We start from the raw sequence: 13633 nt of genomic DNA on the forward strand, positions 1-13633 counted from the left end.
TGCAGACGATATAAAAATTACTCAAGGTAGTTAAGTCCAAAGCAGACTGCAGAGAGTTACAAAGGGATCTCACAAAACTGGGTGATTGGCCAACAAAACGGCAGATGAAATTCAGTGTTGATAAATGCAAAGTAATGCATACTGGAAAACATAATCCCAACTATACAGACAAAATGATGGGGTCTAAATTAGCTGTTACCACTCAAGAAAGAGATACTGGAGTCATCATGGATAGTTCTCTGAATACATCTGCTCAATATGCAACGAAAGTCAAAAAAGCGAATAGACTGTTAGGAACCATTAGGAAAGGGATAGATAATAAGACAGAAAATATCATAAAGCCATGGTACGCCCACACCTTGAATATTGCATGCAGTTCTAGTCACCTCATCTCAAAAAAAGAGATATCAGAATTGGAAAAAGTACAGAGAAGGGCCACAAAAATGACGAGGGGTATGGAACAGCTCCCATATAGGAGAGAGCCATATGAGGAGAGATTAAAAAGACTGGGACTCATCAGTTTGGAAAAGAAACAACTGAGGGATATGACAGAGGTCTATAAAATCATGAATGGTGTGGAAAAAGTGAATCAGGCAGTGTTCTTTACCCTTGTACATAACACACGAACCAAGTACCTCCCAATGAAATTAACAGTCAGCAGGTTTAACACACACATAAGGAAGTACTTCTTCACCCAACACACAGTCAACCTGTGGAACTTGTTGCCAGGGAATGTTGTGAAGGCCAAAAGCATAACTGGGTTCAAAACAGATAAGTTCATGGAGGATAGGTCCATCAATGGCTATTAGCCAAAATGGTCAAGGACGCAACCCCATGCTCTTGGTGTGTCTAAACTTCTGACTGCTAGGAGTTGGGACTGGATGACAGTGGATGGATCACTCAATAAATTGCCATGTTCTGTTCATTCCTTCTGAAGCATTTGGCACCAGCCACTGTAGGGAGACAGGATACTGGACTAGATGAACCATTGGTCTAGCCCAGTATGGCCATTCTCATAATGGAAGTAAAGTGAAATAGATATGGAGATGTTTATGCATTCTCGACACCACAGGAGTACCTTTAAGGTTCAGATACAGAGTTAGGCACGTCAGCATCTCACAGAAATGTAATTGCATACAGTAACTCCTCACTTAACATTGTCCCGGTTAACGTTGTTTCCTTGTTACATCACTGATCTATTAGGGAACATGCTCATTTAAAGTTGCACAATGCTCCCTTATAACGTTGTTTGGCAGCTGCCTGCTTTGTCCACTGCTTGCAGAAAGAGCAGCCCGTTGGAGCGAGCTGGTGGGGGCTTGCAACCAAGGTGCGCCGGCAGCCCCCCTAAGTTCCCTGTGCGGCAGCCACCCAGCAGGCTATCAATTGCCAGCAGTTCAGCTGTCCCTCCCCCCACTGCCATGTGCTGCTCCTGCCCTCTGCCTCGGAGCTTCTCCCTTGTGCCTCCTGCTTGCTGTGCAGGGGGGTGGGAAAGGTGGGTGCTGATGTCAGGGTGTCCCCCTCCCCCGCTCCTGTACCCCATCACCACAGAGCGCTGGGCAGGGGGGAAGGGGGAGGACAGGGCTCTGGATGGAGGGAGTTTGCTGGCAGCAGCTGCTGTTTCAATTCGCTGATCGACTTCAATATACTTAAGAGTGGGGTCAGCGTACTTAAAGGGGCAATACGTTTGTCTCTCACACACACATGAACTCACAGTGTGTGTCTGTGTCTCTCATACACATTCTCCCCCCACAGCACTTTGGAAAGTGGAGGGAGTGGTGCGCTCCAGCAGAATAGCATGGGTTCGTCATCACATTCAGTTTCTGCAGGGAATGTTTGCAGCTACCACCATGCATCTATTGTGTCTCCTCCCTCCATTTGTGCTGCCTGGTAGAATGTAAGGCTACATTAACAACATGTTAACCCTTGAGGGCTCAACTGAGTGCTAATTCATCATTTAGCAGCAAGGCCTTCCCTGGGAAATATCCCACCCTCTTATTCCATCACCTCAACCAAGCTTCACAGTCATCACTGCTGTGTACAATATTAAATTGTTTGTTTAAAACTTTGTGTGTGTATGTATTTCTATATTGTCTGGCGAAAAAAATTTCCCTAGAACCTAACCCCCCCCCATTTTCACTAATTCTTATGGGGAAATTGGATTCGCTTAACATCATTTCGCTTAAAGTAGCACTTTTCACAAACATAACTGCCATGTTAAGCGAGGAGTTATTGTATTTATTAAACGAAAATTATTTTTACAAATAAACAACCTGTCCCTAACCCTTGCTGTCGAGGGTAACTTCAGAAACCCAAATGCATGGGCCCAAATTTCCTGGTTTGCGCCTTGGGCTCAGCTATCAATACAGCTAGGAAACAAGCAAGGGGGACAAGAGTATTCTGAGACTCTAACGGCCCTGCCAAACACTACCCATCCTGCCAAGCAGCTTTTACTAGTGCTCTGATATTTAGTCTCACAGCCTTTCCAATGACTGTAAGACAGGCAAGCTTACAGACTCCCGACCCTAAGTGCCTCTTCTGTAGAAGTGAGACAAAAGGCTGGAAAGCTGAAGTCCTTAGGCTGCATGAGGATGTTTCTCAGTCATCAAGAGTTCACTTGTGTATACCTGTGCTTAGTGCCAGCAGCCACAATGAGATTTTGTTTGCTAAACATTGACAATAATGTCATGAACATATGGCTGCTGAATGTGTTATCCTGCAGCTTCTATATCACCTGTCTCGGGCTTGAATAATTTACTTGGGGCTATCAAAGAGGGAATTCTTTTCTACCCTAACTGCACAGTTGAATAAACTGTCAATTTTCAACATACAAAAGGTTAATAGTGCTCTGTACTAGGACTGTTATTGTTTAATATATTGTTGATGTGAGAACAAAAGGTGAACAGCCAGGTGACAAAATCTGCAGGTGATGCAAGATTAAGTTAGTCAAAACTCAAGAAGACTGTGAGGAACTTCATAAGATCCTAACAAAACTAGGTGATTGGGCCACACGATGGCAGATTTAATTCATTGCAACAAATGCAAAATAGCGTAGATTATTCCTTCCAATTTTAAAGTACTCACACCAATTTTTGATTTCTAAATTAACTGTAAACACTTAAGAGATACAGACAGCTCAATGAAAGCCTCTGCTCCATACACAGCAGCAGTCAAAAAAGAAAACAAGATGTTAGGGTGCACAAGGAATGAGAACACTGAAAATCTAATGTCATTATATAAATCCATGGTACCCTCTCCCCCATTCTGTAATATTTTGTTCAGCTCTGGTTGCTCATCTAAAAAAAAAAAAATACAGTGGGAACAGAGGGCATTCAGGTGACAAAAATGGTCAAAGGCCTGGAGAAGCTTTCATATGAACACAGATTGAAAAGACCGGGACTTTACTGGATTAGGGAAAAAAACTGAAGTGGGGATATGGTAGAAGTACATAAAATACTGAGTGTTATAAAGAAGGTAAGTCAAGCAGTCCTACTTTACCCTCACTCATAATCTAAGAGATTCAATTCAAGTAAAACTCAAAATATTAAAAATAACAACATGGAATCTTTTTGTAATCTTGCTAAGATTGTGGCATAAACAATATCATGTGGCAATGAGTTCCACAGGTTAGCCATGCATTGTAAGTAAAAGTATTATACGTCTGAAAGGATGAGACCGTCCAATGTTTGTGTGCACGTGAGTGATATCTATATCTATCTATATAAAAATCTTATGTAAGGGATACAAACCCTCCTACTCCAGGTCATAAGGTAACCACTAACTGAGGAAGGAACTTTCCTCATGGGCAGGTTATTCCATTATGGGCTTTTTTGCAACCTTCCTCTGAACCCACTGGTACTAGCCAGTGAAATACCTGGATCATTGGTCTGATCCAGTATGAAAATTCTCATGTTCCAGCAGATGTGTTGATGCAGCACTTCCCATCCTTCTGCCCCAAAAGGCTTAGACATCAACCCCTTTTTACCTGCATGGTAGGAGGTCCTTTAGAACCCAACCCTGGAATTTTCCTGCCCTTTGAGATGGAACCTCTACTGCCCAAATCATCTGCCTGGAAGTCTCAAAAATCATCTTCCATCTTCTTAATTGGGAAAAATCAAGGGCACCAAAGGAGATATCCTCCAGAGCAGCAGAGGCTGGTCTTTGCCAGTAAATAGATGGGAGATGGATTCCTCTTATTAAATTACAACCCACCAAAACAATGGGCGCTGCACTTAGAAGAACTCAGCTCCTACCTGTTGCCAACAAAGCATTTCACTTCACTGTGAATCACACACTGTCACACTCCTCCCCCCTCTCCTCCCCTCCTCTCCTCCCCCCTCCCACACTCCTCCCCCCCCTCCTCCTCCCAAAAGATATCCCCATCCTACAAATTAGTGTTGCTGGGCAACATAGGTACAGTTAGTCATTATTTCAGTGAAGTGTTTTTCCTGAATCAGAACAAAAAAATGGGCACTACACCAGCTGGGATTTCCCCTCATGATGTTGACAGAGATAGGCATTGCCTTGATCCAGTGTTTGGCATGGGGAGAAATACCACTGAATGCCAGCTAAGCACTTGGTACGGTACACAGCAGGAGCAAATCCTCCCTGCTTCTAAGAGACTTCTGGACATTATGAGATCTGCACTTTGCACCAGCATATCCTACCTATTGCTCACCACTTCAGAAGATTAGCCTACTCCCTTGAATGCTACTCTAGGGCAAACCCTGACAGATCTAAAGAGCAGTAAACTTAATTTACAAGTCTCTGCATATCCACGCCAGGTATAAGACTTCATCACACCAACCACACCTGCAGCAACACTTTGACAGCACTAATACACCACCGAGAATTAACTGGTACAAGGAGTAAAGGTTGCAGTGGGTCATCTGAGGAGAGGAGGTGGTCAGTAGAAAAGGATGACAGACAAGTGAGTGGAGAACAAAGCTCAGAAATTATTACGGTTGGGCACCTTGAAGTCAGAGAGAGATGCCATCAGCTCATCCAGTTCTCGTGTGGCTGAAGAAGCAGATATGCGAGTCTGCTGCTGGCTGGAGGTGACCCGCTGTGGGCTGCTCACCTCGCCCTGGTTCACAGTGATGGCAGGGCTGATAAAAAAAACAAAAATAAAACCACACACATTACATTTTAATGCGGTGGTAGTGGTGGTGAAAAATCCCAGGCTGACAGCCTCAGCTCTTGGGATTCTGTTTATCCTCAGGACAGGTACAGCATGGAAAGCAGCACAGCCCGATTCCCCACACTTGGACCCCAAATACACCTCAACATGCCTTCCAGGAGATCAGCTTTTGTGGCACTTCCAACCTTTTGCTCTCTCTATGAGACTGCCAAAGAAGTCAATTAGTGCAGTTGTGGTAGTTTGTGATATGGGCAAGCATCCATTGGGAACTAGACTGAGACCCACCCAATTTATTTTGTCAGATGGTGACAATTTTCAGTCAGCATAACTGCGTTCAAAGCAGAGTTAGATAAGTTCATGGAGGATAGGGGTCCATCTGGATTTGAACACATACCCCCAAATGGTAAAATGACCCATTAAACAATTATTTGTTTTTCCAACATTAGCAGCTTCTGACTCAATGGCAGTTGCAGTAAATCTGAGCCCCAAAAAGAAGCAGACATGGCCACAATCTTCAACTTCCTCCTTGACCTTCCCCAGTTTGGAGAGAGAACATCCCCTCATTACCAAGAAAACAGGAGGCCATCTGCCCAGCTAGTACTGCACTCTACTAGCTGCCGTCATTAAACTGTGTGGAGTCACTAACCCATCTCTTCCCCAGTGCCCCCTGCTCCCAAGGGAACAGTAGCTGGGTCAGTACTCACACTGGACTTGGCACAGAGCTCTCCAATTCATCCAAAAGGCTCTCCACACTGGGACGCACATCTTCAATCCCACGCCCTCCGTTCCGCTTTGGCTTCTCTTTTGTAGGGGGTGCTGCCTTCACCCCCAAAGAGCTAGTGCTCTCTGGGACAACATAGAGAGGTCCAGTCCCGCCTGGCAGGGAGGGGCTCCTGCTGGCCTCATCTTACAGAAAAAGAAATAAAGAGTCAACAGACCCTTGCTTACAGTGGAAAGAGAGGCAGGTACAACATGGGGAGGGCAAAAAGGAGGATGAACCGGGCAGGGGAGAAAGTTACAGGGAGATTTATACATGGAGTGAGGTGAGAGATCCAGGCATCAACATACCTACCACTGACACATGGGTCACCACTTCCTACCTGTTGGGAAGCCACTAGGGGGATTGTGCTGAACAGCGTTCAGTTCTAGGAGTAGTCGGTCCAGTTCTGACAGGTTGCTGCCCAAGGAAGAGCTCATCATGGTGGGAGATGGTTCTGCAGACTTCTGCTTGTTGGGAAAACTGGGTTGAGAGGAAAAAGAAGAGTGTAAAAATGGAGAGTCACCCCCCTTTTGGGTGAAAGAAAGCAGGATGGGGTCTGGGGAAAGCTTTGTAACAAGAGCCCCACTGGCATCTTGTCAGGAACCCAAGACACATTTAATGTACACACTGAAAATAAAATGAATAAATGCACTCAGCATAGTATCAGCTGGTGCTCACTGTTGGAGCACACTAGCAACAAAGCAGCTGATCAGCTGTGTCCTCACTCTGCAATAGCAGCTATGAACAAAGTCTCCAATTTCCATGGCTGCATATAGCACAGGGTTAACAGACTGCAGATCAGGAATATGCAGAAGAGAAGAAGAACCATTAGCTAGCATAGAAGAAAGTCATTTGTTTCCACTGACATCACAAAAGCAAGAAAAATTCCCTCCTAGAGGAAAAGAGGTGAAGCAGGGCTGGTTTAGAGAAAGGGAAGGCAACTGAAGTAAATACCCCACCCAGCACTCTGGAATCTAGCCTCCCTAACTACTATGTGATAAAACAGCATACACCAGCAAGGCATGAGGTTTCTCTTTAAACCCCAATAAACTGCTAAACAGTCCTTTACCTTCTAGGGTGCTACTCCACTGAAACAATTTTTAATGATCATCATAACACCCCATTAAATATGTACATTTAATGTTATTTTAATATATAACTGTGTGTGATGTTTGTTTTAGATACTACTTATCCCTTAGGGATATTCCCCACCCCCCATTTTCATACCCATACTTAGCACTTGCTGTGCTTTGCATCTTCAGAGCGCTGTTGACATTAATCTTTGCAACCACTCTGGGAGGGAAATAAGTTTATCACAGTTTATCAGATAGGAAAAAATGAGCCACGGAGAGAAGTGATTTCTTTAATGTCACAAAACACGTTAGTTTCCAATCTGGATTAGAACTCAAGACTTCCTGGCTGCTGGTCCTGTGACTGACAATCACACCCACTATCTATCTCCCTGCCATACCAGAATTACAGGGTTTAGGACTCCACAAAGCCTACGGTACAAATGACAACCCTGGAGTTCCATAATAGGACCAGTGGATACCCCCATTTTGAATCTGAAGGTGAAGTCCACCGATGATGTAGCCCCAGTATGCAATGTGTCATCTTGATCCATGCAGCCAGGCTGCACCTCTTGCTGGGACCCGCCAGCTATGCCCCGAGATTAACAAACAAGGGAAGCTGCAAACTGCTCCATTTTGTGCCATTTGCATGCAGTCCTCATGCCCCTGGCAACTGCCATTACGGTCTGAGTTGGGAAAGGTCTGGGCATCCATGTTTGGGTAGGTCTACACTGCAACGCAGACCAGGATTAGTAGAACTCGGGTTAACAGATCCTGGGTTTGTTAACCAAGGGCTTCAGCATCTATAACCTCAGAATAGGAATTGTTGAACCTTGGGTGCCAACCTGGGGCTCTAGCGTCTACACTGCATGACACAGGCCTGAGTCCAGCCAACCATATCCCAGACTTCCTCACGCCCTCCCAAAATGTGGCCGCTCTTGCCCTTTGTTCATGATGCAGTGGGGGAAAACTTGACTATCCACCAAAAAAATCGGCCGTAGGAGCGTGGGATACTTTTGGCAGACTGCCAGAGCACAAGTCCAGTGGGGCTGCATTAACACTGCAAACCAACAGGGCTTGAACCCTGGGTCCCAGCTTGACTCAGGTTCGGACCTTTCAGCCCTGTAGGGCCCTGGGACCTTGGGTTAGTTCCATTTGTGTGTAGATGGAAGGGGATTAGAGCTGAGCCTGAGTTTGAACACTGGGTTCACATTGCTTACCCTTAGGGTATGTCTACACTGCAATAAAACACCCACGGCTGGCCCATGTCAGCAGACTTGGGCTTGCATGGCTATAAAACTGCAGTACAGATGTTCAGGCTCAAGCTTCAGCCTGGGCTCTGGGACCCCGGGGTCCTGGCCCGAGCATCTACACTGCAATTTTTTTTATAACCCTGCAGCCCAAGGCCTACAAATCCCAGTCAGCTGACACGGGACAGCTGCAGGTGTTTTATTGCAGCGTAGATATACCTTTAATGGCTTTAACCAGAACGAGGACTGTCAGGCTGCTGCTGAACTAATTCAAGAACCAGCTTTCATTGTGATCAGCAGAAAGAATTGACGTGGTTAGAACTTGTCATGGATCAGGAAAAAGTCACAGCTGCAGCAACTTAAAAATACCAGACAGCAGGTGACAGGTTTCAGAGTAGCAGCCGTGTTAGTCTGTATTCGCAAAAAGGAAAGGAGGACTTGTGGCACCTTAGAGACTAACAAATTTATTTGAGCATAAGCTTTTGTGAGCTACAGCTCACTTCATCGGATGCATTCAGTGGAAAATACAGTGGGGAGATTTATATACACAGAGAACATGAAACAATGGGTGTTACCATACACACTGTAAGGAGAGTGATCACTTAAGATGAGCTAATACCAGCAGGAGAGCGGGGAGGGGGACGGAGGAGGGGACAACACACGACCTTTTGTAGTGATAATCAAGGTGGGCCATTAGCAGGGGAGGGGAGAGGAATAAACATGGGGAAATTTGTTAGTCTCTAAGGTGCCACAAGTACTCCTTTTCTTCAGATAGCAGGTGGACTGTCCAGTTTGGGGAGGCTGCTGGAAGCAGCTCTTGGGATCCTAGAGCTGCAGGGGGAGTTATATTAACTTGAGAAAGAAAGTAACAGCAGCAGAAATTGGAACACTGAAGAAGCGGTCTCACTGTTCTTGCTACTTTTCCACAGTCTCCTAATACGAAAGAGGAGGCAGTACTGGTGGCCATAAATATACATCTAAATAGTTCTGACCTCTCTGAGCACGGAGATTTATAAATTTGCCATGAGCAGTCAGATTGTTCCTTCATTCAAGGTCATTTTATAAGTCATATCACTTCACATCCACCCAGTTCACAGGTAACTGAATCATATCTGTTGGTCATTCCCTGGACCCAGCTTCTGTCTCCCTTCTAACAAACTGCATCTGGGATGCTTAACATTGGACTGCAGGAGACTATCCTTTGCATTTTTATGGAGCTGTTCATCCATATTGCTCAGAGCCGGCTCAGGTTTACCGTACAGTAACTCCTCACTTAACGTTGTCCCAGTTAACGATGTTTCGTTGTTACGTTGCTGATCTATTAGGGAACAGACTCATTTAAAGTTGCGCAATGCTCCCTTATAGTCATTTGGCAGCAGCCTGCTTTGTCCACTGCTTGCAGAATTCCCTGGAAAAGCAGCCAGCCTTGTAGAGTGTCAGGCTACATTAATATCTGTGTATTAACCCCTGAGGGCTCAGCCGAGTGCTAGTTCATCATTTAGCAGCAAGGCATTCCCTGGGAAATATTCCACTCTCTTACTCCACCACCTCAGCCAAGCTTCACAATCATTCATTGCTGTGTACAATATTAAACTGTTTAAAATTGTTTAAAACTTATACTGTATATGTATATAATGTCTTTTGTCTGGTGAAAAAAATTTCCCTGGAACCTAACCCCCCCGCCATTTACATTAATTCTTATGGGGAAATTGGATTTGCTTAACATCGTTTTGCATAAAGTCGCATTTTCCCGGAACATAACTACAACATTAAGTGAGGAGTTACTGTACAATTGGGAAAACACACAAGGTTAAATGACTTACCCAAGATCAGACAGCAAGTCACAGGCAGAGTGTGAAACAAAAGCCATTTTTTTCTGATTCCCTGGTGCCCTGTTCACTAGATCATGTTGCCTCCTACCCTGCCTATGGAGGGATTAAATCAGTTTCCCATCTCAAAGTCATTTCCACAAGTTTTGACACCCTACTACACTTGAAACAAGGCTAAATTAACAATGACCTCCATGAAAAAGGAGAAGTTCTCAGAACTCTGGAGAGCCCTGAGCAGTAAAACCAAAACAGAATGGGTGGGGTTGGGATCTATCCTGCCTCCTATAACTGGAAGCAGAGTCACAGTGCTTACTTCCCCCAGCACCCCGACTATGACTCAGGCTTCTCATCTCCCTAGGAGGGGAAGGATACCTGTAGACGTGCTCCTCTTCACTGGCCCGTGAGGAAGGAGAGCAGACACTCTCTCGGGGAACGGAGGCACTGGAGCTGTACACAGGAGACTGGGACTGAGGCTGAGGAAAGGAGATTTGTATTGGAGACCGAGAACACTGAACAAATGCGTACACTTTAGTGAACTTAACAGGACAAAGCCTGACAACAAACAACTACAGATCAGCCTCAACCCCTATTGCACAAGCTAGCCCAGCAACACATCTCATGCGCCCTCTAGCTCACCCACGAATTCTGCATCTGAGTTGGAAACCTCCCAGTCTCCTTTCCATAGGCTGCAAGGTGGATGATTAATATAAGTCTTTTGTACTGTGGTTTTCACTGGAACATTGATGATGGGTCTTCAGATGGTATTTTATTACTAAGCCAGACAAAAGTGGGTGCTTAGACTTTCCCTTCCCCCAGTCACTCCATCTTGTTGGGAAACTTCCCCCATTTCCTCACCACATGCCAGCCTGCTGATTACCCAAATTCCTCCCTCCTCACCTCATCTCCTGCACCCTAGATACACTCCACATCAGATCAGAAGACATGCACAGACCCCTTCGCTTCCCCCTAGCATCGCACACTTACTTGCTGGTAGATGTATCGGGAGACACTGGGTTGCCACTGGTCTAAAGGGTCAATCACAGTCCCATTCAGGGCTTCGCTGGAAGGAGGGGGTGGCACTGGTGGGGGCACTGGGATTTCCTGGTATGTATGGTTTCCAGTTGGATAGGAATAGGGTGTTTCCTCCGACAGGAACACTGGCCGCTTGGAGATGTGAGAGGTGGTAGACTCCAGGTCCGCTAGCAAAGCATCTGCAGAGAAACAACAAAAAAGGTCTTTTTGTCTTGGCTAGGCAGACCACCAGTTTATTCCTCTTCCCCTCATTCACATGGTGTCACATTTACAGCCCCTATGGATGATGTACTGCCCGTCCTACAAAACACTACTGGACAGGGAAAGATTCCATTCTCTCCAGCACAGCACTGCAAGGGTCAGTAAAACCTCTGCTATAAAAAGGAAACTTCAAGAGGCACCAAAGTAGCCAGAAGAAACCGCAATCTGGGATTTTGTGCTAAACTGGGGAACAGCCCAGCAGCAAGGAGCTTTTCGTCTCATTGTGCTTTGCAGTAGAAGAACTCGGAGGATCTATGTCAGATATTGACACAGACTAATTACAAGCCCCATATCACTAAAACATGGCTGCGAGTGCCACTTTCTCCAGGAAACAAGCTCCCCGGAAGGGATTTTCTCTGGAGTCTCAGAAGCCTGAACCAGCACAAAAGAGACTTAAGTTTCAATCAGTCTATCAGTGCAGCAAGCGAGCATTTGCCTCCCAGAGGAACAAGATTCCTCCTTATCACACAGCAAGCCACACAAATGGTTAACTGGATGGCGCCTGCCAGGTAAAGGCAATTTCATCTCCTGGAAACTATTCTTAACTTGCTGGGTGGAGACTGCTTACAAATTCCTGAAGGGAAGAAAAAATCTCCATAAAGCTAGAAACGTACACACTAGCATATTAGGCAAACACATAACGAGAGGGTAAGACACACTCTGGAAGCAGAATAGTCACTTTAACCTCTGAGATGAAGCAAGAAAAAGGGTCCCTGCCATTCTGGCTTTCTTCCCACAAACTTTGCTCCTTGCCCAGTCCAAGCACAGCAAGCACCTTTTGCAGTGACTCACAAACAAATCCCAGCTTGCTGGGCCTGTGATCCCACCCCAAGGAGCCTCCTGCAACCCCCAAAGGTGGAAACTCCAGTGAAGCATTGCAGGTCTGTACGGTACTTGCTTTCTAAAGAAAGCCTCACTGGCTGGGTGGCCAGCCTTCCAGAGGAGCAATAGACTCCAACGCACACCTACTTAAGACTAGTAGAGAAGAGAGGAGTTGGTCAACAAGGGACAGAGGCATTCTCCATTACCAAAGCATCCAGATGTACCAGGCAGGACAGTTCAGAGACACAGAATGCTGCCAGAGTGCAGTGAAGTAAAGCAGCTTACATAGGACTAGGAGATGAGGCTGCCTCTCCAGAAGCCCCTTTAACTGCTCTGGATCTCAATCCCCTTCACCATAACTGCAGACCAACAGTCTTCAAGGGATCTCTCAGCCATTTTCCTCTGTGTGCAACAGCTAGCTTCAGTTCCTTCAGAACTCAGAGGGAAAATCTCTCTCATTGCTAGGCTTCACAGACATCTGGGCTTTCCAAAGCACAGCACAGCTCCCAAGCCCCAGCTGGCATCACACAGTCCTACTGGCTGTCTCCTCAAAACCCCTTCGTGAGCTGAGCAGCTCATACAAGCCCAACACATTCAATAGCCCAAACTGTATTCAAGGGTCAAATGGAGGACAGATGTTGTTACACTACACAAAGAAGGAAGGGAAGGCTTTTCTGTTCTCCCAAGGGCATCTTCCTCCATGGGCCAAGGTGTTACCATGGAGAAAGACCTCTTAAATCAGAGCCCCCCCACGGCAGGGCAGAATAGAGAGCCCCAGCAGAGGCGGTATGTTAAATTAATGCCATGACTTTAGTCTCATCAAAAGATACTCCAAGTCATTTAAACCACAGTCGCCATCTTATGGTGAACAAAATATCCCAGGAACAGATTCCCCAAGGGCTTTTCACAGCCATGGAAAAGTCAATCCAGCCTTTTTTAAGCAACAGAACAGAGGGTGGATTCCAGAGTTATACAGACACATACCTCAGAGGAGCCAGGGATGTACTGCCGCTGCTCTGACTGTGCAGGTCCAATGTCTGTGTGGTTTTGTGTACGGTTTCCTGCACAATCTCTATCAGGGAAGGTGTGGTTCTGGCCTTCTCAGGGCCAATGACTAAAGCAAATCATACTCCACCAGGAAGCAAGAAAACCACGCAAACTCAAGCCTTCGGAGTCTCCACACCCACAGCACATAAAAGCAGAGTCCTGTGCCAGTCATTCTGGACACACCTTCCTATCCCTCCCATTCTACTGCTCTTCTCCTCTAAGGGGCAGACGCAAGTAACTTTCAGCTCCTCACAAAAATCGCCTTCTCAGATCACTTGCCCTTCAAAGGAGAGGCTGAACAGAGGGCACTCCATTTCCTCTTGCTGCACAGCACAAAACTAAGCAAAACTAGCTACATGCACCTGCTTGGTCCTGTGTGTCTGTGCATGTGACAGGGTGGACAAGGAGGGGAAGGGAGAGAGTGG

The 13633-nt window shown here is 46.0% G+C and overlaps 1 protein-coding gene across 1 annotated transcript in view; it reads right to left on the reverse strand.

Annotated features, from left to right (window-relative positions):
* Window positions 1–13633, reverse strand: part of PXN (paxillin) — a 62940-nt gene that overhangs the window by 19280 nt on the left and 30027 nt on the right. Inside the window, exons 2-6 of the mRNA XM_073313316.2 lie at window positions 11031–11257; window positions 10419–10519; window positions 6238–6377; window positions 5842–6043; window positions 4970–5105 (exon numbers count right to left, since the gene is read on the reverse strand). Of these exons, the coding sequence (XP_073169417.2) occupies window positions 4970–5105; window positions 5842–6043; window positions 6238–6377; window positions 10419–10519; window positions 11031–11257 (806 nt within the window). The remainder of the gene's footprint in view (window positions 1–4969; window positions 5106–5841; window positions 6044–6237; window positions 6378–10418; window positions 10520–11030; window positions 11258–13633) is intronic.

Source organism: Lepidochelys kempii, chromosome 15 (genome assembly GCF_965140285.1).
Source record: "Lepidochelys kempii isolate rLepKem1 chromosome 15, rLepKem1.hap1, whole genome shotgun sequence".
Taxonomy (NCBI): domain Eukaryota; kingdom Metazoa; phylum Chordata; order Testudines; family Cheloniidae; genus Lepidochelys; species Lepidochelys kempii.